At 37.2% G+C, this 21,475-nt stretch overlaps 1 protein-coding gene across 2 annotated transcripts in view; it reads left to right on the forward strand.

Moving 5' to 3' along the window:
- The window catches only part of CWF19L2 (CWF19 like cell cycle control factor 2), a 175,345-nt gene that overhangs the window by 91,410 nt on the left and 62,460 nt on the right, over window positions 1-21,475 (forward strand). For both annotated transcript variants that reach the window (XM_055422941.2, XM_055422942.2), the window contains exons 9-11: window positions 3,464-3,560; window positions 5,451-5,543; window positions 20,880-20,984. In XM_055422941.2, the coding sequence (XP_055278916.2) occupies window positions 3,464-3,560; window positions 5,451-5,543; window positions 20,880-20,984 (295 nt within the window). The remainder of the gene's footprint in view (window positions 1-3,463; window positions 3,561-5,450; window positions 5,544-20,879; window positions 20,985-21,475) is intronic.

Consider the following 21,475-nt stretch of genomic DNA (forward strand, 5'->3'; position numbering starts at 1 on the left):
TGTACATTTCTCCCCATCCTGTCCTTTCTGTTAGTGCTTTCATACAGTTGGCCTATAGTTGCTATAAACTCTTGTTATTATTTTTCTTTAAATAGTTATGAGACTTAAGTAATAAGAAACAAGTATATATTTACCCTTGCAGTCATCATTTCTGTTGCTCTCCTTCCTTTGAGTTGATCCATATTCCAGTCTAGTATAATTTTTCTTCTATCTGAAAGCTTTACTTTAACATTCTCTCAGCTTTTTATGTCTCTTCATTTCACCTTTTTTTTTTTACAGTTTTAAACTTTATTTTAATTGGAGAATAATTGCAATATTGTGGTTTTTGCCATACATCAGTATGAGTCAGCCATAGGTGTACATGTGTCCATTCCTCCTGAACCCCTGCCCACCTCCCTCCCCACCTGATCCCTCCAGGTTGTCCCAGAGCACCAGCTTTGGGTGCCCTGCTTCATACATCAAACTCATACTGGTTGTCTCTTTTACATGTGGTAATGTATATGTTTCAGTGCTGTTCTCTCAAATCTCCCACCCTCTCCTTTTCCCACAGAGTCCAAAAGTCCATTCTTTACGTCTGCGTCTCATTTGCTGTGCTGTAGGTAGGATCGTTGGTACCGTCTTTCTAGATTCCGTGTACATGCATTAATGTATGGTGTTTATCTTTCTCTTTCTGACTTACTTCACTCTAAACAGGCTCTAGGTTCATCCAACTCATTAGAACTAACTCAAATGCATTCCTTTTTATAGCTGAGAGTATTCCATTGTGTATATGGACCACAACTTCCTTATCCATTCATCTGCTGATGGACATCTCGGTTGCTTCCATGTCCTAGCTATTGTCAATAGTGCTACAGTGAGCAGTGGGGTACATGCATCTGTTTTAATTCTGATTTCCTCGAAGTATATGCCCAAGAGTGAGATTGCTGGGTTGTATGGCCCCAGCATGTATGTATGTATGTTTAGGTCTTTTGCCCACCTTTTGATTGAGTTGTTCATTTTTCTTGTATTGAGCTTCGTGAACTGTTTGTATATTTTGCAGATTAATCCTTTGTCAGTTGTTTTGTTCGCTATTGTTTTCTCCCATTCTGAGGGCTGTCTTTTCACATTGTTTATAGTTTCCTTAGTTGTGCAAATGCTTTTAAGTTTAATTAGACCCCATTTGTTTATTTCTGTTTTTATTTCCATTACTCTGAAGTGAAAAAGATACTTTGACCTGATATAGAATTCTAGGTTGACAATTTGAAGTACTGTAAAGATATTGCTATTCTCTTCTTGCTTGTGTTGTTTCTGATGAGAAATCTGCTCTTTCTTTTTTTCTCTATGCATAAATGTCTTTTTTCCTCTTCCTATGGCTGCTATAAATTGTTCTCTTTGTCATTAGTTTTGAACAGGTTGATTATGATGTGCCTTGAAGTGGTTTTCTTGTTTTGTTTTTGTACTAGGAATTCTGTAAGCTCCTTGGATTTTTAGTCTTCACTGACTGCAGTAAACTTTGACCTTTGTTTCTTCTGTCTCCCATTTATTTCAGGGACTCCAATAATATGAATAGTAGGCTATTTATGGTTGTCCTGTATGTCTCCATTGTTCTTTTCTGTTCTAAAATTCTTTTTTTCTGTGTGTTTCATTTTATATAGAAATTAGGCATTGGAAACTAGTGTTTCAATTTAATTTTTTTCTTTTGCAGTCTAATCTCTGTTAGTCCTATTCAGTGTAGTTTTTATTTTGACCATTGTAATTTTCACTTGTAGAACTTAAATTCTAATCTATTCTATGTCTTAGTTATCTCTTACTTTTCAACCGTGTGGAATAAATGTATATTAACTTTCAATGCCCTTGTCTTCTGTTTGTTAAATCTGTATCAGTGCTTTGATTGACAGCTTTTTCTCCTAGTTAAGAGTTTTACTTTTTTTCTAGTTTGTCTGTCTGACAGTCTTTAATTGGATACTGGATATTGAAAATTTTATTTTGTTCCATGGTAGATATTTTTGCATTCATGTACGTATTCTTGAGTTTTGTTTTGGGAGACAGTTTAACTGAATTGGAAACTGGTCATTTTGATTCCTGTTGATATATGGCAGAAGCCAACACAATATTGTAAAGCAGTTATCCTCCAATTAAAAATAAATTTAAATTTAAAAAGGAGTCTTACTTTTTCAGTGCTAGATATATTTGTATTCTTAGCAGTATTCTTGAATTTTGTTTTGGGGCAAGGTTAAATTAATTTAAAACTGGTCTTTGGACTCCTGCCCTTAATATTTGTTGGGTGGGCCACGAGCAGCATTTAGTCTGGAATTTATTTTCCATTCATGAAAAAGGACCTTTAATACTCTACCCCCTGCTTTCATAATTATGTATTTTCCTGGTCTGACTATTGGGACCTATTCCTATTACCAGGAATGCTGAATGCTCTTCCTCTAATTCTTTGAGATAGTTATTTTCACGACTACAGGTAGTTTCTGGTTATTACTCAAGGGAAACTCTCTACACTTCTCTGGAATTCTTTCACTGGGCAGCTGTCCCCTCTTTAGCTGCCTTGGACTCTTAGCTATTTCTCTTTCATTAAGGAGTCCTTTATGCTCTGCGTAGGTTCCCCCTCCTTGTATTGTAGTCTCGAATCTTTCTTGTGGCTACTGCCACTTTCTTGTGGCAAAGTTTCTTAGGAGAACTTTTTGTATGCCAGGAATCTGACTGGGGCTGGAAATTTATCTTTTCTTCTTTGAGGCTTGTACACTATAGGTTTGATACATCATCTTAGCTGTAAATTAGGTTTATGTTGTCTAATTGTGGGTTGTCTTTGCAAAAGAGCATGTGGTTACTATTTTTATTCTTCAAATGTAGATAAATGTAATTTTCTGATTATAGTTTCTTAGATTATCAGTAAGTTATCCATTGAATAAGAAGAATTTCTCTAGCTGTGTAGAATTATGACCTGATTATAGTGTTAATTTTTTAGAATGAGTATGGGAGTATTAGGGGCTTCCTTGATAGCTCAGTTGGTAAAGAATCTGCCTGCAACGTGGAGACCTGGGTTCATCCCTAGGTTTGGAAGATCCCCTGGAGAAGGGAAAGGCTATCCACTCCAGTATTCTGGCCTGGAGAATTTCATGGCCTTTATAGTCCATGGGCTTCCAAAGATTTGGACGCGACTGAGTGACTTCCCCTTCACTTCACAGGAATATTAACTTATGACGAATATTACTTTTATTATTTTTCTCACTGCTACTGGGTCTTTGGTCAGGTATTATAACTGCCATAGGCCATGATGGCATTGTAACACAGTATCTTTAAGTAGTGATTTTTAGGGAAGCATTTTGGCTTTTATATTTATTATTTCTGTTTGTGCTGATTACTTTGTGAAGGTCATTTGAAATAACATTTGACTCTTGGTGTTGTTATTTACAACAGCTTACTTGTTAATATGTACTTATATTTCATATGCTCTTTGTTTGTCCTGTTCAAACAGAATTAGTCCAGGGGATGAGTCTGTCCACGTCTTGAGTGTTGATGAGAAGAACAAGTTAGGAGCCAAAATTATCAAGGCAGAGATGATGGGCAATATGGTAAGGCTTGTATTTTGTTCTTTTGGGGAATAATTACTAAATATTTAACTTCTTACAAGTAATTTTTGCAGTTCCTAAGCTATGGGGATGTGGCATCTTTTGACAGTAATACTGCTTATTTATTCTTTGAAGAGAGTCCTGAACTCTCTTAAGAACAGTATTGTCTACTTCTAAGTAAATTATGTAATTTGTCAAATTTTTGAAATTTGTGATTTTAGGGAACTAAATGCTTTAAAATTTTCTTTTTAAGTTTATTCTTTTATTTATAACTTACTGAACTTATTTGAGGGAAATACTGAAATGTCACTGTTTCCCTTCACTTTTTAGTCATATTTTATTAATAGTGTGTTACTTTCTTAAATTCCCTTACTTAGGAACTTTAAAATTGAGCTACTAAAAGGGATGGTTAATTAATTTTTTCAAAGTTTTAGGCAATGTGTTTGTGCCTGACTGTGTTACATGCTTTGTGTAGCTCACTGAATTCCCACGATGATGTTGTGATTTGAGACTTAACCTGAGAATTGAATAGAAATGAAATTATTTGGTAAGAGTGGCATCTGTCTATTTATTATTGTCACATTCCTCTTATACAAATACATATTACACTGCACGTGGCAGAATGGAAAAGTCAGACAGCTTTCTATGTCTTGAAAAAATGGATTCTCTTGTGGTCATATGTATGTACACATCTCAAATCCAAATACAAGTCATCTTAAGTAGTCTTCTGTTTTGGTGCACTGTCTATATGACACTCTGTAGTAGAACAAAAAGCGAACAAACCTGATACTTCTACTTTTATCACTTTGTATCTCTAATCAAAATCATATCTTGCATATGCTGCGCTCTCTCTCTTGGAATCTGATCCTTGATGACACTGAACTCAAGTTCAACCCAGAAATTAGTGAATGACACAGACCACCACCAGCAGCAAGAAAATAACATTTGTGTTTTGTAAGCACAAATAAATTGGTTAAAATAGTGAAAGAAAGGTAGACATGTTAGGAGATTAGCATATGTTATTTTTTTTTATTTTTATTTTTTTATTGGAGGCTAATTATTTTACAATATTATATTGGTTGGTTTTGCCATACATTGACATGAATCCGCCCCGGGTGCAGGAAGTGTTCTGTGTTCATGGAACCACTGCAGTGGAGAAAACTGCTTGTCATAGTATTCTATTCATTTAATTTATTTCATTGTGATTTATTATTGTTTTATATGTTTAGTATTTTTTATAAATTTTTATAGATTTCCTAGAATAAAAATGAAATGCATTAAGTTTTTATCTAAATTACTTATCAACAGTAAATAAGGTATTATTTTAAATACTATGATGGCTTTCTTTTTATATATAGCTGAAATTCTAAGCATTGGAAGTTTATAGTATCTAAGAAATTATAAAAATTCCCTTCTTTAAGGGTATGTATTTCTTTTATCTCTCTATCCCTTCTCTAAGATATATGTCCTTGTAATTATCTGCTATCAAAATATAAACAATTTCCATACATATTTGAGAATTTTGTAACCCACATGAATTCATTAAAAAGTAATGCATTAGACTGTGAGCTGGTAAGTGAATTTAGGTGTCAGCTACTTGAATGTTTAGGGCTTCCCAGGTGGCTCAGTGGTAAAGAATCTGCCTGCCAATGCAAGAGATGCAGCTTTGTTCCCTGGTCCAGGATGATCCCCTGAAGAAGAAAATGGTAACCCACTCCAGTATTCTTGCCTGGAGAACCCCATGGACAGAAAGCCTGCTGGGCTACAGTCCAGGAGGTCACAAAGAGTTGGGCATGACTCACTTACTGAACATCATCATCATCATATTGAAATATTCTACAAATGAATTAACCTATATATCACACCTGTTTTTCTTATCTTTTCTATTTGAAGGAATTAGCTGAACAACTTAAAGCCCAACTTGATAAGGCAAATAAATTCCAAGACACTATAACACAGATGTCATCAAAAAAATCTAGGGTAGAGGTAAGTAATAACAGTTTGATTATAGGTAGCCAATTACCTTGTGTAATACTTCTGCTTGGCAGTGGTACTATTTAATGTTAAATGTGTTTGTATCTCTTATTGATGTCTTTGTATATATTTATGCTTGTTTTTAATATTTATTTTCATATGTATTCTCTTATACTGTTGTGTCCTGATGGACAAAAGCCTAGGTCTGGGGTCAAGGTGGTCTGGTTTTATTCTGGGCTCTGCCATTTACTGACTGACCTTGCAGAAGTCAAACTGGTCATTAACTTCTTTCTGTCCAGAATGAGATACTTGAATTTGGTATCCTCTCATGTAAAGTATTTTGTTCTAGGATTCGTTCGCCTATCTATTGGTCAATAAAACAGATAAAAAACATCTGTCTTTGCGGACCATTATTTGAATAGGAAGAGAGAGATAATAAGTGATAAAGATAATAAACTATACAGCACAGTAGAAAGTTATATATCCTAAGCAGGGTAGAGGGAATCTTGAATGTCAGGTATGCTGTATGTTTATGTGTGTGTGTGTCTTGGAATGCACAGGCTAATTCTCATTAGAAAAGTGATGATGATGCAAGGACTTAAAGTAAGTTAAACAGTGATCTCTGTGTATCTGAGTGAAGAGCACTGTGGACATAAGGAACAGAAGATTGGATGTGTGTTCAGTATTACAAAATAGCAAGGAGGCCAGTGTTGCTGGAGTGAAATGAGTGAGAGAGAAGAAAGTGGAAGATCCAGATTAGAGAGTCTGTGGGAGGCCAGATCATGTGAAGCTTAAAAGTCATTATAAGGAAGTATGTTTTATTCTGGGTGAGAAGTAAAACTGTCTCAGATTTTTGAGCAGCAAATGTATTTTGACAGAACCATCCTGGCTTTTTTGTTAAGAGTAGATTGAAGGAGCGGAGAAGGCAATGGCAAGCCACTCCAGTACTATTGCCTAGAAAATCCCATGGATGGAGGAGCCTGGTAGGCTGCAGTCCATGGGGTCGCTAGGGGTCGGACACGACTGAGCGACTTTACTTTCACTTTTCCCTTTCACACATTGGAGAAGGAAATGGCAACCCACTCCAGTGTTCTTGCCTGGAGAATCCCAGGGACGGGGGAGCCTGGTGGGCTTCCATGGGGTCACACAGAGTCGGACATGACTGAAGTGACTCAGCAGCAGCAGCAGCAGCAGATTGAAGGAGAATAAGGACAAACATGGGGTCTAATTAAGCTTTTGCATTAATACACATAAGAAAGAATAGTGAACTTGACTAAGATAGTAGCTGAAGAGATGTTTGAAGTAATTGGATTTTTTATATGCATAAATGTTTTCTGTGTATATTTTGAAGGAAAGCTGACTTGATTATTGGGATGGTTTAGATGAGAGAGAAATATGAATTAGTGTTGAGAATCTTTGTATCTATAGTCATCAAAGATATTTTCTGTTTTGGCAGTGTCTTTGTCTGGGTTTGATTATCAGGATGATGGTGGCTTTATAGAATGAATTTAGGAGTGTTTCTTCCTCTTCAATCTTTTTGAAGTGTTTGAGAAGGATCACTGTAAGCTCTTATTTGTGTATCTGGCAGAATTTCCCAGTGAAACCATCTGGTCCTGGACTTGTTTTTTGCAGGACGGATTTTTATTTTTACAGATTTGATTTCAGTTCTAGTGAAATTTATCAGTCTTTTCCAAATTATCTACTACTTTTTTCTTTAGTTTTGGTAGGCTGTGTGTTTCTAGAAACTTGTCCAATTCTTCTAGGTTGTACACTTTGTTGGCATGTAATTGTTCATAGTATTTTCTTTTGGTACTTTTGTATTCTGCAATATTGGTTGTTATTTCTCCCGTTTTATTTCTTCTTATTTTTTTTGGGGGGGGAGTCCTTTCTTTTCTTAAAGTTCTTGGTCAGAGATTTGTTGATTTTGTTTATTCTTTCTAAGAACCAGCTCTGGGTTTTATTGATATTTTTCTATTTTTTAAAAATCCTTTATTTATTTATTCTCTGACTTCTATTATTTCCTTCCTTATCCTATCTTTAGGTTTTGTTTGTTTGTTGTGTGATTCTTTTAGGTGGCAAGTTGCATTCCTTATTTGTGGTTTTTCTTGTTTTTTGAGAAAGGCTTGTATCACTGTGAACTTCTCTGTGCTTTGACTGCATCCCATAGATTTTCTCTGGTTGTGTTTTCATTGTCATTTATCTCAAGATATTTTTTAACTTCCTCTTGATTTCATCATGACCCTTAGTTTTTAAGTAGTATGTTGTTTAGTCTCCATATTCTTGTTTTTTTTGCCTAGTTTTTCATTCAATATTTGATTTCTAGTTTCATGAGATTGTGGTCAGAAAAGATGCTTGAAATAATTATTATACTCAAATTTTTTGAGGATTGTTTTGTGTCTTAGTTTATACTGAATTCTAGAGAGTGTTCTATTCACACTCGAAAAGAATTTGTATTTTTTTTTTTTGGTTTTTATATAGAATCATGAAAACATAAATGATGTTTAACCGTTCTGTTGTATCATTTAGAATCTCTGTTGCCTTATTGATTTTCTGTTTGGAAGATCTGTTCATTGATAGGAGTTTTGTATTAAGTCTCATACTATTTTTGTATTCCCATCATTTTCTCCCTTTATGTCTGTTAGTATATGTTGATTACTTTGGGTGTTCCTATATTGGTTGCACGTATGTTAATGAGTGTAAAATACTCTTCTTTTATAGATCCTTTTATTATTATATGGGCTTCCCTTGTGGCTCAGCTGGTAAAGAACCTGCCTGCAGTGCAGGAGACTTGGGTTCAATCCCTGGGTTCGGCAGATCCCCTGGAGAAGGGAAAGGCTATCCTCTCCAGTATTCTGGCCTGGAGAATTCCATGGACTGTATAGTCCATGGGGTGGCAAAAAGTTGGAAATGACTGAGCAACTTTCACTTTCACTTTATTATTATATAGCGTTCTTCTTAATCTCTCTTTATATCCATCACTTTAAAGTCTATTTTGTTGGAAAAGAGTATTGGTACTCCGCTTTCTTGCAGTTATGTTGGCATGAGCTGTTGTTCTCCAACCCATCATATTCCATCTATGTGTGTCTTTTGCCCTAAAGTTGGTTTTCTGCAGGTAGTTTATTGTAGGCTCTTCTTTTATCATCTAGTCAGCCTTTCTGTGTCTTTTTTTTTTTTAATTTATCTTTTTATTGAAGGATAATTGCTTTATAGAATTTTGTGGTTTTCTGTCAAACCTCAACATGAATCAGCCATAGGTATACATATATCTCCTCCCTTTTGAACCTCCCTCCCATCTCACTCCCCATCGCACCCTCTCGGTTGAAAGAGAGCCCCTGTTTGAGTTTCCTAAGCCATACGACAAATTCCCGTTGGCAATCTATTTTACATATGGATGTAAGTTTCCATGTTACTCTTTCCATACATCTCACCCTCTCATCCCCTCTCCCCATGTCCATAAGTCTGTTCTCTATGTCTGTTTCTCCATTGCTGCCCTGCAAATAAATTCTTCAGTACTGTTTTTCTAGATTCCATATATATGCGTTAGAATACGGTATTTATCCTTCTCTTTCAGATTGACTTCACTCTGTATAGTAGGTTCTAGGTTCATCCACCTCATCAGAACTGACTCAAATGCATTTCTTTTATTGCTGAGTAATGTTCCATTGTGTATATGTACCAATTTTCTTAAGTTTACTGAGGTTTGATTTGTGACCCAAGATGTGGGTCTATCCTGGAGAATGTTCCATGTGCACTTGAGAAGAAGGTATATTCTTCTGCATCTGGATGGAATGTCTTGAAGATATCAGTAAGATCCATCTCATCTAATGTATCAATTAAGACTTGTATTTCCTTATTAATTTTGTTTTGATGAACTGTCCATTGTTATGAGTGGGGTGTTAAATCTCCTACTATTATTGTGTTACTATCAATTTCTCCTTTTGTGTTTGTTAGTGTTTATGTACAGAGGTGCTCCTATCTTCAGTACATCAGTTCAGCTCAGTTGCTCAGTCGTGTCCGACTTTTTGCGACCCCATGAATCACAGCACGCCAGGCCTCCCTGTCCATCACCAACTCCCGGAGTACACTCAAACTCATGTGCATCGAGTCGGTGATGCCATCCAGCCATCTCATTCTCTGTCGTCCCCTTCTCCTCCTGCCCCCAATCCCTCCCAGCATCAGAGTCTTTTCCAGTGAGTCAACTCTTCGCATGAGGTGGCCAAAGTATTGGAGTTTCAGCTTCAGCATCAGTTCTTCCAATGAACACCCAGGGTTGATCTACCTTAGAATGGACTGGTTGGATCTCCTTGTAGTCCAAGGGACTCTCAGGAGTCTTCTCGAACACCACAGTTCAAAAGCATCAATTCTTTGGCGATCAGCTTTCTTCACAGTCCAACTCTCACATCCATACACGACCACGGGAAAAACCGTAGCCTTGACTAGATGGACCTTTGTTGGCAAAGTAATGTCTCTGCTTTTTAATATGCTATCTAGGTTGGTCATTACTTTCCTTCCAAGGAGTAAGCGTCTTTTAATTTCATGGCTGCAATCAGCATCCGCAGTGATTTTGGAGCCCCAAAAAATAAAGTCTGACACTGTTTCCACTGTTTTTCCATCTATTTCCCATGAAGTGATGGGACCAGATGCCATGATCTTCGTTTACTGAATGTTGAGCTTCAAGCCAACCTTTTCACTCTCCTCTTTCACTTTCATCAAGAGGCCTTTGAGTTCCTCTTCACTTTCTGCCATAAGGGTGTTGTCATCTGCATATCTGAGGTTATTGATATTTCTCCCAGCAATCTTGATTCCAGCTTGTGCTTCTTCCAGCCCAGTGTTCCTCATGCTGTACTCTGCGTATAAGTTAAATAAGCAGGGTTACAATATACAGCCTTGACGTACTCCTTTTCCTATTTGGAACCAGTCTGTTGTTCCATGTACAGTTCTAACTTTGCTTCCTGACCTGCATACAGGTTTCTCAAGAGGCAGGTCAGGTGGTCTGGTATTCCCATCTCTTTCAGAATTTTGCACAGTTTATTGTGATCCACACAGTCAAAGGCTTATATAGGTATTTACAATTGTTATGTCTTCCTCTTGGATTGATCCCTTCATCATTATGTAGTGTCCTTTCTTATCTCTTGTAATATTCTTCATTTTAAGGTCTACTTTGTCTGATATGAGGATTGCTACCCCAACTTTCTTTTAGTTTCCATTTGCATGGAATATATTTTTCCATCCTCTCATTTTCAGTCCCTATGTCTCTTTGGGTCTGAAGTAGGTTTCTTTTAGCCAGCATATATACGGGTCATGTTTTTGTATCCATTCAGCCGGTCCGTGTCTTTTGGTTGGAGGATTTAATCTTTTTACATTTGAAGTAATCATTGATACATATGTTCCTATTGCCATTTTCTTCATTGTTTGGGGTTGATTTTGTAGATCTTTTTCTTCTCTTGTATTTCTTGACTATATAAGTCCCTTTAACATTTGTTGTAAAGCTGGTTTGGTGGTACTGAATTCTGTTAACTTTTGCTTGTCTGAAAAGCTTTTGATTTCTGCATCAATTTTGAATGAGATACTTGGTTTTACTCTGGTACAGTAATCTTGGTTGTAGATTTTTCCCTTTCAGTACTTTACATATATCCTGCCATTTTCTTCTGGCTTGAAGAGTTTCTGTTAAAAGATCAGCTGGTAAATGTATGGGGTTTTCCTTGTATGTTACTTGTTGCTTTTCCACTGCTGCTTTTAATATTCTTCCTTTGTGTTTAATCTTTGTTAGTTTGAGTAGTATGTGTCTTAGAGTGTTTCTCCTTTGGTTTATTCTGTATGGGACTCTTTGTGCCTCTTGAACTTGATTGACTATTTCCTTTTCAATGCTGGTGAAATTTTCAACTATAATCTCTTCAAAAATTTTCTCATACCCTTTCTTTTTCTCTTCTTCTTCTGAGACCCCTATATTTTGAATGTTGGTGAATTTGATACTGTCCCAGAATTCTCTGAGACGGTCCTCAGTTCTTTTTATTCTTTTTACTTTTTCTGCTTCTCAGAAGTTGTTTCTATGATTTTGTCTTCCAGCTCACTGATTTGTTCTTCTTCTTCAGATATCCTGCTTTTGATTCCTTCTGGAGTATTTTTAATTTCAGTAATTGTGTTGTTAGTCTCTATATGGTTATTCTTTAATTCTTCTGGGTCTTTGTTAATTGATTCTTGCATTTTCTCCTTTCTATTTTCAAGAATTTTGATCATCTTTTCTATCATTAAACTGAATCCTTTCTCAGGTAGTTTGCGTATTTCCCATTCATTTATTTGGACTTCTGTGTTTCTAGTTTGTTCCTTCATTTGTGCAGTATTTCTCTGCTTTTTCATTATTTTTTAAAAACTTATTGTATTTGAGGTCTCTTTTCCCAGTCTTCAAGACTGAATTATTTCTTCCTTTTGGTTTTTGACCTCGTAAGGTTGGTCCAGTGGTTTGTGTAAGCTTCATATAGGGTGAGATTTGTGCTGAGTTTTTTCTTGGTTTTCCCTCTGATGGGCAAGGCTGAGTGAGGTGGTAATCCTGTCTACTGATGATTGGGTTTGTATTTTTTGTTTGTTTGTTGTTTGGGTGAGGCATCCTGCCCAGGTTGCTACTGGTGGTTGGATGTATTCAAGTGGTTTCATCTGTGGGAGTTCTAACTATTTGATACTTCCTAGGTTTAGTTCTCTGGTAGTCTAGGTTCTTGGAGTTATTGTTCCCACTCTAAAGGCTCAGAGCTTGATCCCTTAGCTGGAGGTCTTCTGCAGTTTGAGCCTGAGCCACATGAGCTTTCTGCCATGTTTGTTTTTGTTGTCCTGGTTTCCAGCATGCTGGGCTTCTTGTCAATTCCACTGTGCTGGGTTTCTTTTGTGTTTGGGTTCCATAGCATGAGCTTTTGCCAAATTTGACTTCTGCCATGCTTGGTCTCTGCCTTGCAGGGGTTGAGCTGAGGTTATTTCAGCCAGGTTACATCCAAGTCATGGCACCAGATACATTGGGGGAGTGTATAATTTCCTCAGTTCTGCCTTGCAGCAGTGAAGATTTGAAATGGTGGACCAGTGTTAACAGCTTGGTTACAGCTCAGACAGCACACTGTTACTCTTTCAAGCATCAGAACCTTCCGATTTAGTTTCTTTTTGCTGCCCACATCTCTTCAGATTTTCTGCTGTTGACTTATCACTGTGGAAATTCTGCCACCCCGCTGCCTGCTGAGCCCACCCTCCAGCCTGCAGTGCCTCCCCAGGGCTGCCAGGCCCACACCTCTGTTCTCTTTTTGAGATCTTGGGTCTTCTTTACTTTCATTACTCTACATTTTTTTTCATATAAATTTCTTGTCTCCTCTTTATTTGGTTGTTCTAATAGGTTTTTATCTTTGTCCTTCATCTACAAGGTTGAAGGTATCTGTAAGCTGAGATATCCTTTAAAATATGACACTATTAATACTAGCTGATTAATAGTGAAAATACATAATATTGTGTGTGCATGTAAGATCGAAAATTTGGATTCATTTTTTTCCCTTTCTGTTTCAACAGGGAAAGTAAATCTCTAGTAAATGAAATTGGAATAGTTTTTATAATAATTAATTCTCTTTGGAGAGACAGACTGAAACACGAATAATTTGCTTAGTCTTATTTTGAATTGATTTTTAATGAAGTTGTTAGCTAGTATACTTTATGTCATTTTTTTATTAGGACCTTTTCAGTAAAATTCTGTTTTTATCATAGAATGCAGTTTGGTGTATATTTAATAAAAGTTCATGGGAATAGCTTCTTTTGAAGAGTAGAGGTGAAAATCAGTTGAGGGCTGTTAATAGAAAGAACAGAAGTTACGTGGAATACCATTGTGGTAGATACTTCAGCAAGTTCATTCTGTCATTTAATTGCTTTCAAGATTTGGTCGGGTCTTCACTCTTTTTTTGTACCTTAAGCCTATATAGTCTTTGTCAGTATACTTCAGTTATGGTTTGAAGGGGACAACATGTGAAATTTCAGTCTCCTTCTGCTATGATAGAATTGCCCTTCTTTTTTTATATAATTCTTTATTGTAGCATAGTTGATCAACAGTGTTGTGTTAGTTTTTATTGTACAGCAGACTGATTCAGTTTATACCTATAAATGTGTCAGTTCTTTTTGAAATTCTTTTCTGATTTAGTTTATTACCGAATGTTTAGCAGAGTTCCCTATGCTATACAGTAGTTCCTTGTTGGTTATCTCTTTTAAAAGTAGTGCATATATGTCAGTCCCAAGTTTCCAATCTATCACTTCCACCTGCCCTTCCGTACTGTTAACCATAAGCTTGTTCTCTAAGTCTGTGAATCTGTTTCTGTTTTGTAAATAAATTCGTTGGTGACCCCCCCCCCCCCGCTTTTATTTTTAGGATTCCACATATAAGCAGTATTACATGTATTGTTCTTTCAGTGTCTAACATATTTCTCTCAGTATGACATTCTCTAGGTCTGTTTTGCTGCAAATTGCATTTTTTTAATTGCTAAGTGATATTCTACTCTGTATGTATATCATGTGGTCTTATCCATGCTTTTGTTGATGGACGTTTAGGTTACTTCCATGTCCTCGCTATTGTAAACAGTGGTGTGGTGTATATTGGGGTGCATGTGTCATTTTGAATTATGCTTTTCTCAGGGTATATGCCCCGTAGTGGGATTGCTGACTCATATGGTGATTCTGTTTTTAGTTTTTAGAGGAATCTCCATACTTTTCTCCATAGTGGCTATATCAATTTGCATTCCCACCAGCAGTGCCTGCACTATCTCCAGCTTTTATTATTTGCAGATTTTTTTGATAGTGGCTATTTTGACTGGTGTGAGGTGACATCTCATTGTAGTTTTGGTTTGCATTTCTCTAGTAATTACCTATGTTCAGCATCTTTTCAAACGTGCCTCTTTACCATCTGTATGTCTTCTTTGGAGAAATGTCTCTTTAAGTCATCTACCCTTTTTTGATTGTGTGTTTGTGTGTGTGTGTGTGTGTGTGTGTGTGTGTGTGTGTGTTTAATATTGAGCCACATGAGCTGTTTGTAAATTTTGGAGATTAATCCCTTATTGATCTCATTGTTTGCAAATATTTTCTCCCATTCTATTGGTTGTCTTTTCATATTACTTTGGGAGACAGCCTCAAGAAGATAGTACTGTGATTTAAAGAGTGTTCTGCCTATGGTTTCCTCTAAGTCTTTTTATAGAATCTGGTCTTACATTTATGCTTTTAGCTGTGTTGAGTTTATTTTTGTGTATGGTGTTAAAGAATGTTCCAGTTTCCTTGTTTTACATGTAGCTGTTCTGTTTTCTTGGGAACATTTCTTGAAGAGAGCATCTTCCTTCCCTTATATAGTCTTGCTCCCATTGTAATAATTGACCATAGGTGTGTGGGTTTATCTGTGGGTTTTTTATCCTGTTCCATTGATCTGTATTTTTGTTTTTATGCTGGAACCATACTGTTTTGATGTCTGTAGCTTTGTAGTGTAGTCTGATTCTGATTCCTCCAGCTCCATTTTTCTTTCTCAAGATTCATTTTGCTTTTCAAGTTCTTTTGTGTTTCCATACAAATAATTTTCTTTTCTTTTTGTTCTCAAAAATGCCATTGGTAATTTCGTAGGAATTGCATTCAATCTTTACAGATTGACATATACAGTATTGTTGTTTTGACAGTATTGATTCTTTCAAACCAAGAATGTGATATATCTTCTCATCTGTTTGTATAATCTTTGATTTGTCATCATTGTCTTGTTTATAAAATTTACGTCTATTGTCTCCTTAGGTTGCTTTATTCCTGCACGTTTGTTTCTTTTTCATGTATTGATCAATGGGATTGTTTCTTTAATTTCCCTTTTCAGTTTTTTGTTTTTAGTGTGTAGATGTATAACAAATTTCTGTGTTTTAATTTTGTATACTGTAACTTTACCAATCATTGATGAACTCTGGAAGTTCCCTGCTAGCATCTTTAAGATTTTCTGTGTATAGTATCATGTCATCTGCAAACAGTGGCAGTTTAATTTCTTCATTTTCAATCTGGAGTTCTTTCATTTCTTTTTCTTCTTCAATTGTGGTGGCTTGGATTTCCAAAACTTGTTGAATGAAAATGGCAAAACTGGACATCCTTGTCTTGTTACTCGTCTTAGAGGAAATGCTTTCAGCTTTGCACCCATAAGTGTAATGTTAGTTGTACATTTGTCATAATTGGCTTTTATTATGTTGAGACATGTTTTATCTATGCCCACTTTCTGGAAGGTTTTCTTGTTTTTTATCATACGTGGGTGTTAAATTTTGTCAAAAGCTTTTTCTGCACCTGTTGCTATGTCTGTATGGTTTTTATTCTTAAGTTTGTTGATGTATCACTGATTAATTTGAAAATATTGAAAATTATTTGCATCCCTGGGAGAAATCCCACTTGGTCATGGTGTATGACCCTTTTAATATTTTGTTGGATTCAGCTTACTAGTATTTTGTTGAGGATTTTTACATCTATGTTCATCAGTGATATCGGCCCATAATTTTCTCTTTTTTTTGTAGTCATCTATGTCTCATTTTGGCATTATGGTTGTGGTGGCATCATAGAATGACTTCGGGACTGTTCCTTTACAGTTTTCCGAAATAGTTTTAGAAGAATAGATGTTAACTCTTTTCTAAATGTAGATATTAACTCTTCTCTAAATGTTTGATGGAATTTGCCTATGAAGCCATTTGTTGCTGGAGTTTTCTTTGTTGGAAGATTTTTAATCATAATTTCAATTCATTACTTGTAATTAGTCTGTTCATATTTCCATTTCTACGATGGAAGAAAATTCTTGGGAGATTGTACCTTTCTAAGAATGTCTTCCATTCTTCTAGCTTGTCCATGGGGTCACTAAGAGTCGGACACGACTGAGCGACTTCACTTTCTCGCATTGGAGAAGGCAATGGCAACCCACTCCAGTGTTCTTGCCTGGAGAATCCCAGGGATGGGGGAGCCTGGTGGGCTGCCGTCTGTGGGGTCGCACAGAGTCGGACACGACTGAAGTGTCTTAGCAGCAGCAGCAGCAGTTGCTTGAGGCAGTCTCTTACGAGAGTTTTAATTTTTGTGGTCCATTGTAACTTCTTTTTTATTTCTAATTTTATTGATTTGAACCCATTCCCTCTTTTTCTTGATGTGTCTGGCTAAGGGTTTATCAATTTTGTTTTCAAAGAACCAGGTTTTAGTTTTATTGATCTTTCCATTTTTTAAAATTTTTATTTCATTTCTGCCCTGATCTTTATGATTTCTTTCCTTCCACTAACTTTAGTTTTGTTTGTTCCTCTTTTTCTGGTTGTCTTCATTGTAAGGTTCAGTTCAGTTCAGTTCAGTCACTCAGTCATGTCCGACTCTTTGCGACCCCATGAATCACAGCACGCCAGGCCTCCCTGTCCATCACCAACTCCCGGAGTTCACTCAAACTCATGTCCATCGAGTCGGTGATGCCATCCAGCCATCTCATTCTCTGTTGTCCCCTTCTCCTCCTGCCCCCAATCCTTCCCAGCATCAGGGTCTTTTCCAGTGAGTCAACTCTTCGCATGAGGTGGCCAAAGTATTGGAGTTTCAGCTTCAGCATCAGTCCTTAAAATGAACACCCAGGACTGATCTCCTTTAGAATGGCCTGGTTGGATCTCCTTCCAGTCCAGGGGACTCTCAAGAGTCTTCTCCAACACCACAGTTCAAAAGCATCAATTCTCCAGCGATCAGCTTTCTTCACAGTCCAACTCTCACATCCACACATGACCACTGGAAAAACCATAGCCTTGACTAGATGGACCTTGGTTGGCAAAATAATGTGTCTGCTTTTTAATATGCTATCTAGGTTGGTTGACTATGCCAAAGCCTTTGACTGTGTGGATCCCAATAAACTGTGGAACATTCTGAAAGAGATGGGAATACCAGACCACCTGACCTGCCTCTTGAGAAACCTGTATGCAGGTCAGGAAGCAACAGTGAGAACTGGACATGGAACAACAGACTGTTTCCAAATAGGAAAAGGAGTACGTCAAGGTTGTATATTGTCACCCTGTTTATTTAACTTATATGCAGAGTACATCATGAGGAACACTGGACTGGAAGAAGGACAAGCTGGAATCAAGTTTGCCGGGAGAAATATCAATAACCTCAGATATGCAGATGATACCACCATTATGGCAGAAAGTGAAGAGGAACTCAGAGGCCTCTTGATGAAAGTGAAAGAGGAGAGTGAAAAGGTCGGCTTGAAGCTCAACATTCAGAAAACGAAGATCATGGCATCTGGTCCCATCACTTCATGGGAAATAGATGGGGAAACAGTGGAAACAGTGTCAGACTTTATTTTTGGGGCTCCAAAATCACTACAGATGCTGATTGCAGCCAGGAAATTAAAAGACGCTTGCTCTTTGAAAGTTATGACCAACCTAGATAGCATATTAAAAAGCAGAGACATTACTTTGCCAACCAAGGTCCGCCTATTCAAGGCTATGGTTTTTCCCGTAGTCATGTATGGATGTGAGAGCTGGACTGTGAAGAAAACTGATCACCGAAGAATTGATGCTTTTGAAGTGTGGTGCTGGAGAAGACTCTTGAGAGTCCCTTGGAGTGCAAGGAGATCCAACCAATCCATTCTAAAGGAGATCAATCCTGGGTGTTCATTGGAAGGACTAATGCTAAAGCTGAAACTCCAATACTTTGGCCACCTCATGCGACGAGTTGACTCACTGGAAAAGAGTCTGATGCTAGGAGGGATTTGGGGCGGGAGGAGACAGGGACGACAGAATGAGATGGCTGGATGGCATCACTGACTCAATGGACAAGAGTTTGAGTGAATTCCGGGAGTTGGTGATGGACAGGGAGGCCTGGCATGCTGTGATTCATGGGGTCGCAGAGAGTCAGACATGACTGAGCCACTGAACTGAACTGAACTAGGTTGGTCATAACTTTCCTTCCAAGGACTCAGCGTCTTTTAATTTCATGGCTGCAATCAGCATCCACAGTGATTTTGCAGCCCAAAATATAAAGTCTGACACTGTTTCCCCATCTATTTCCCATGAAGTGATGGGACCAGATGCCATGATCTTAGTTTTCTGAATGTTGAGCTTCAAGCCAGCCTTTTCACTCTCCTCTTTCACTTTCATCAAGAGGTTTTTTAGTTCCTCTTCACTTTCTGCCCTAAGGGTGGTGTCATCTGCATATCTGAGGTTATTGATATTTCTCCTGGCAATCTTGATTCCAGTTTTTGCTTCTTCCAGTCCAGCGTTCCTCATGATGTACTCTGCATATAAGTTAAATAAGTAAGGTTAGGTTGTTTATTTGTGGTTTTTCCTTTTTCCTGCCATAAGATTGTATTATCTTAAACTTCTCTCTTATAACTTCTTTTCTCACATCCCACAGGTTTTGGATGGTTGGGCTTCATTTTCCTTTATCTCTAGTTATTTTTTTATTTCCTGTTTGATTTCTTCATTGATCCATTGGTTGTTTTGCAACATATTGTTTAGCCTCCATGTATTTTGTTTTTTAGATTTTTTTTCTTGTGTTAATGTCCAATCTCAGTGTTGTGGTAAGAAAGGAAGCTTGATATGATTTTAGTTTTGTTAAGTTTACTGAGGCTTGATGTGTGATCCACGATGTGATCTCTTCTGGGGCATGTTCATATGCAATTGAGAAGAAAATATATCCTACTGCTTTTAGATGCAGTTCTCTATAAATACCAGTTAAGTCTATGCAGTGTAATCTGTCATTTAAGGCTTGTATTTCTTTTTGATCTTCTGTCTGGATGATCTGTTAATTGAGGAAAGAGTTAAAGTTTCCTAGTATTGTTGTTTTGTCGATTTCTCCTTTTATGACTGTTAGTATTTGTATTAATGGGGTGCTCCTACAGTAGCTACATGTATATTTATAATTTTTATGTCTTCTTGGATTGATCATTATGTAGTGTCCTTACTTGTCTCTTGTAACAGTCTGTAATTTAAAGTCTGTTTTGTCTAATATGAGTATTGCTACTCCAGCTTTCTTTGATTTCCTTTTGGATGGAATACGTGTTTCCATCTTCTTGCTTTCAGCTTGTATATGTTCCTAGATCTGAAGTAGGTCTTTGTAGACAGCATATATACTGATCTATTTTTTAATATCCATTCCACCAGTCTTTGTTTTGGTTGCAGTATTTATCCCATTAACATTTAAGATAATTATTGATACATGTTTACTGTTATTTTTGTTTTTCAGTCACTAGGTTGTGTCTGACTCTAGGAACCCCATGGACAGTATAGCACGCCAGGGACCTCTGTCCTCCATTATCTCCCTGAGTTTGCTCAAATTCTTGTTCATTGAGTTGGTGATGCTATCTCACAATCTCATCCTCAGCCACCCTCTTCCTTTTTTACCTTCAATCTTTCCCAGCATCAGAGTCTTTTCCAATGAGTCAACTCTTTGCATCAGGTAGCCAAAGTATTAGAGCCTCATGCTGTTAAAAATCTGAGCCATAAATGCCACCCCCTAACCCCGCTGTCCCTGGGAGACCCTCTAATACTAATAGGGACATCTGGTCCAGTCTTTTATGAGGTCACTGTATCTTCTCCTGTGTCCTGGTATGCATGAGACCCAAGTGCTCCCTTTAAGAGTCGAATTTCTGTTTCCCCCAGTTGCCTTCAAAGCAGCATTTCTTGGGGTCTCCTCCTCCCATTGCCAGACCTGCAGACTGGGAAGCCTGATTAATGGCTCAGGACTTTCACTCCTATTGGAGAGCTTCGGTAGTATAATTTTTTACACTTTGTGGGTTGGCCCACCCGGCGGGTGTGGGAGTTGATTTTATTGCTTTTGCGCCCCTCGTTCCTTCTCATTGTGGCTTCTTTGTCTTTGGGTTTAGGGTATCTTTTTTGGTAGGTTTCAGCATCTTCTTGGTCAATCGTTCTTCAGCAATTACTTGTGATGTCAAAATTTCTGTAATAAGGGTTGAGCCCACTTCTTTCTACTGTGCCATGTTGTTGACAAGCCAGGAGTTTTAAATTAAAGAAACGTTTGTTAAATATAACATCTGCTCTGCAGGTCATGGGCACTCTCATACAGTGCCTCTTTGAACCACTGGTGTTTTGTCATCTTTTATGTTATCTAAATGAAAGCTTAACTTGAAGTTTGCTTCTGTGATTATTTTAAAAGTTAAGTAAACTTTGGATATTTTCCCCACCTTTTCCCTGAAAAGGTTATGGTCACTTTACATTATAGTATATAATGAAAGTTCATGATGCTTTAGATAATCCATAATATTATGTGAAAATGAAATAATTTTATGCTTTTTTGGCTATTAAATATAAGCATTCACTATTTTTTCAATATTTTCATTGTTACCTCTAAAACTTTATGTAGGATGAAGATCAGGAAGAAGTGATCCTTGTCAGAACAGATCATTCTGGAAGAGTCTGGCCTGTAAACACATCGGGAAAGCAAGAAGGAAGAAGGCAAAAACAGATTGTATGTTTAACGTATATCTTTTGTTTATTAATTTAGAATTCCTTTTTTCCCTTTTGTATCAGATTTACAGTTAATCCTTTAACTACCTGAGTTTGAGTTGCTCAGGTCCACTTATACACAGAACTTTTTCAAGAAACTGCATACTGTAGTACTACATATCTGCGGTGGTTTGAACCTGTGGATATGGAGTGTAGTTAAAGCATCAACTATAATCTGATACAAAGGGGAAAAAAGGAATTCACTGCCCCTAACCTTTGCATTGGTCAAGGGTCAACTGTCCTTTGAAAATATTTTTAGACATGTAGTTCAATAATGCCAACGCTGTTGGTCTCATCGCTCAGTAGTGTATGACTCTTTGCAGCCTCATGTACTGTAGCCTGCCGGGCTCCTCTGTCCGTAGCATTTCCCAGGCAAGAATATTGGAGTGGGTTGCTGTTTCTTTCTCCAGGGGATCTTCCCAACCTAGGAATCGAACCCACATCTCCTACATT

The sequence above is a fragment of the Moschus berezovskii genome, chromosome 14, assembly GCF_049115385.1.
Source record: "Moschus berezovskii isolate FMDL1 chromosome 14, NW_MosBer_1.0, whole genome shotgun sequence".
NCBI classification, from domain to species: domain Eukaryota; kingdom Metazoa; phylum Chordata; class Mammalia; order Artiodactyla; family Moschidae; genus Moschus; species Moschus berezovskii.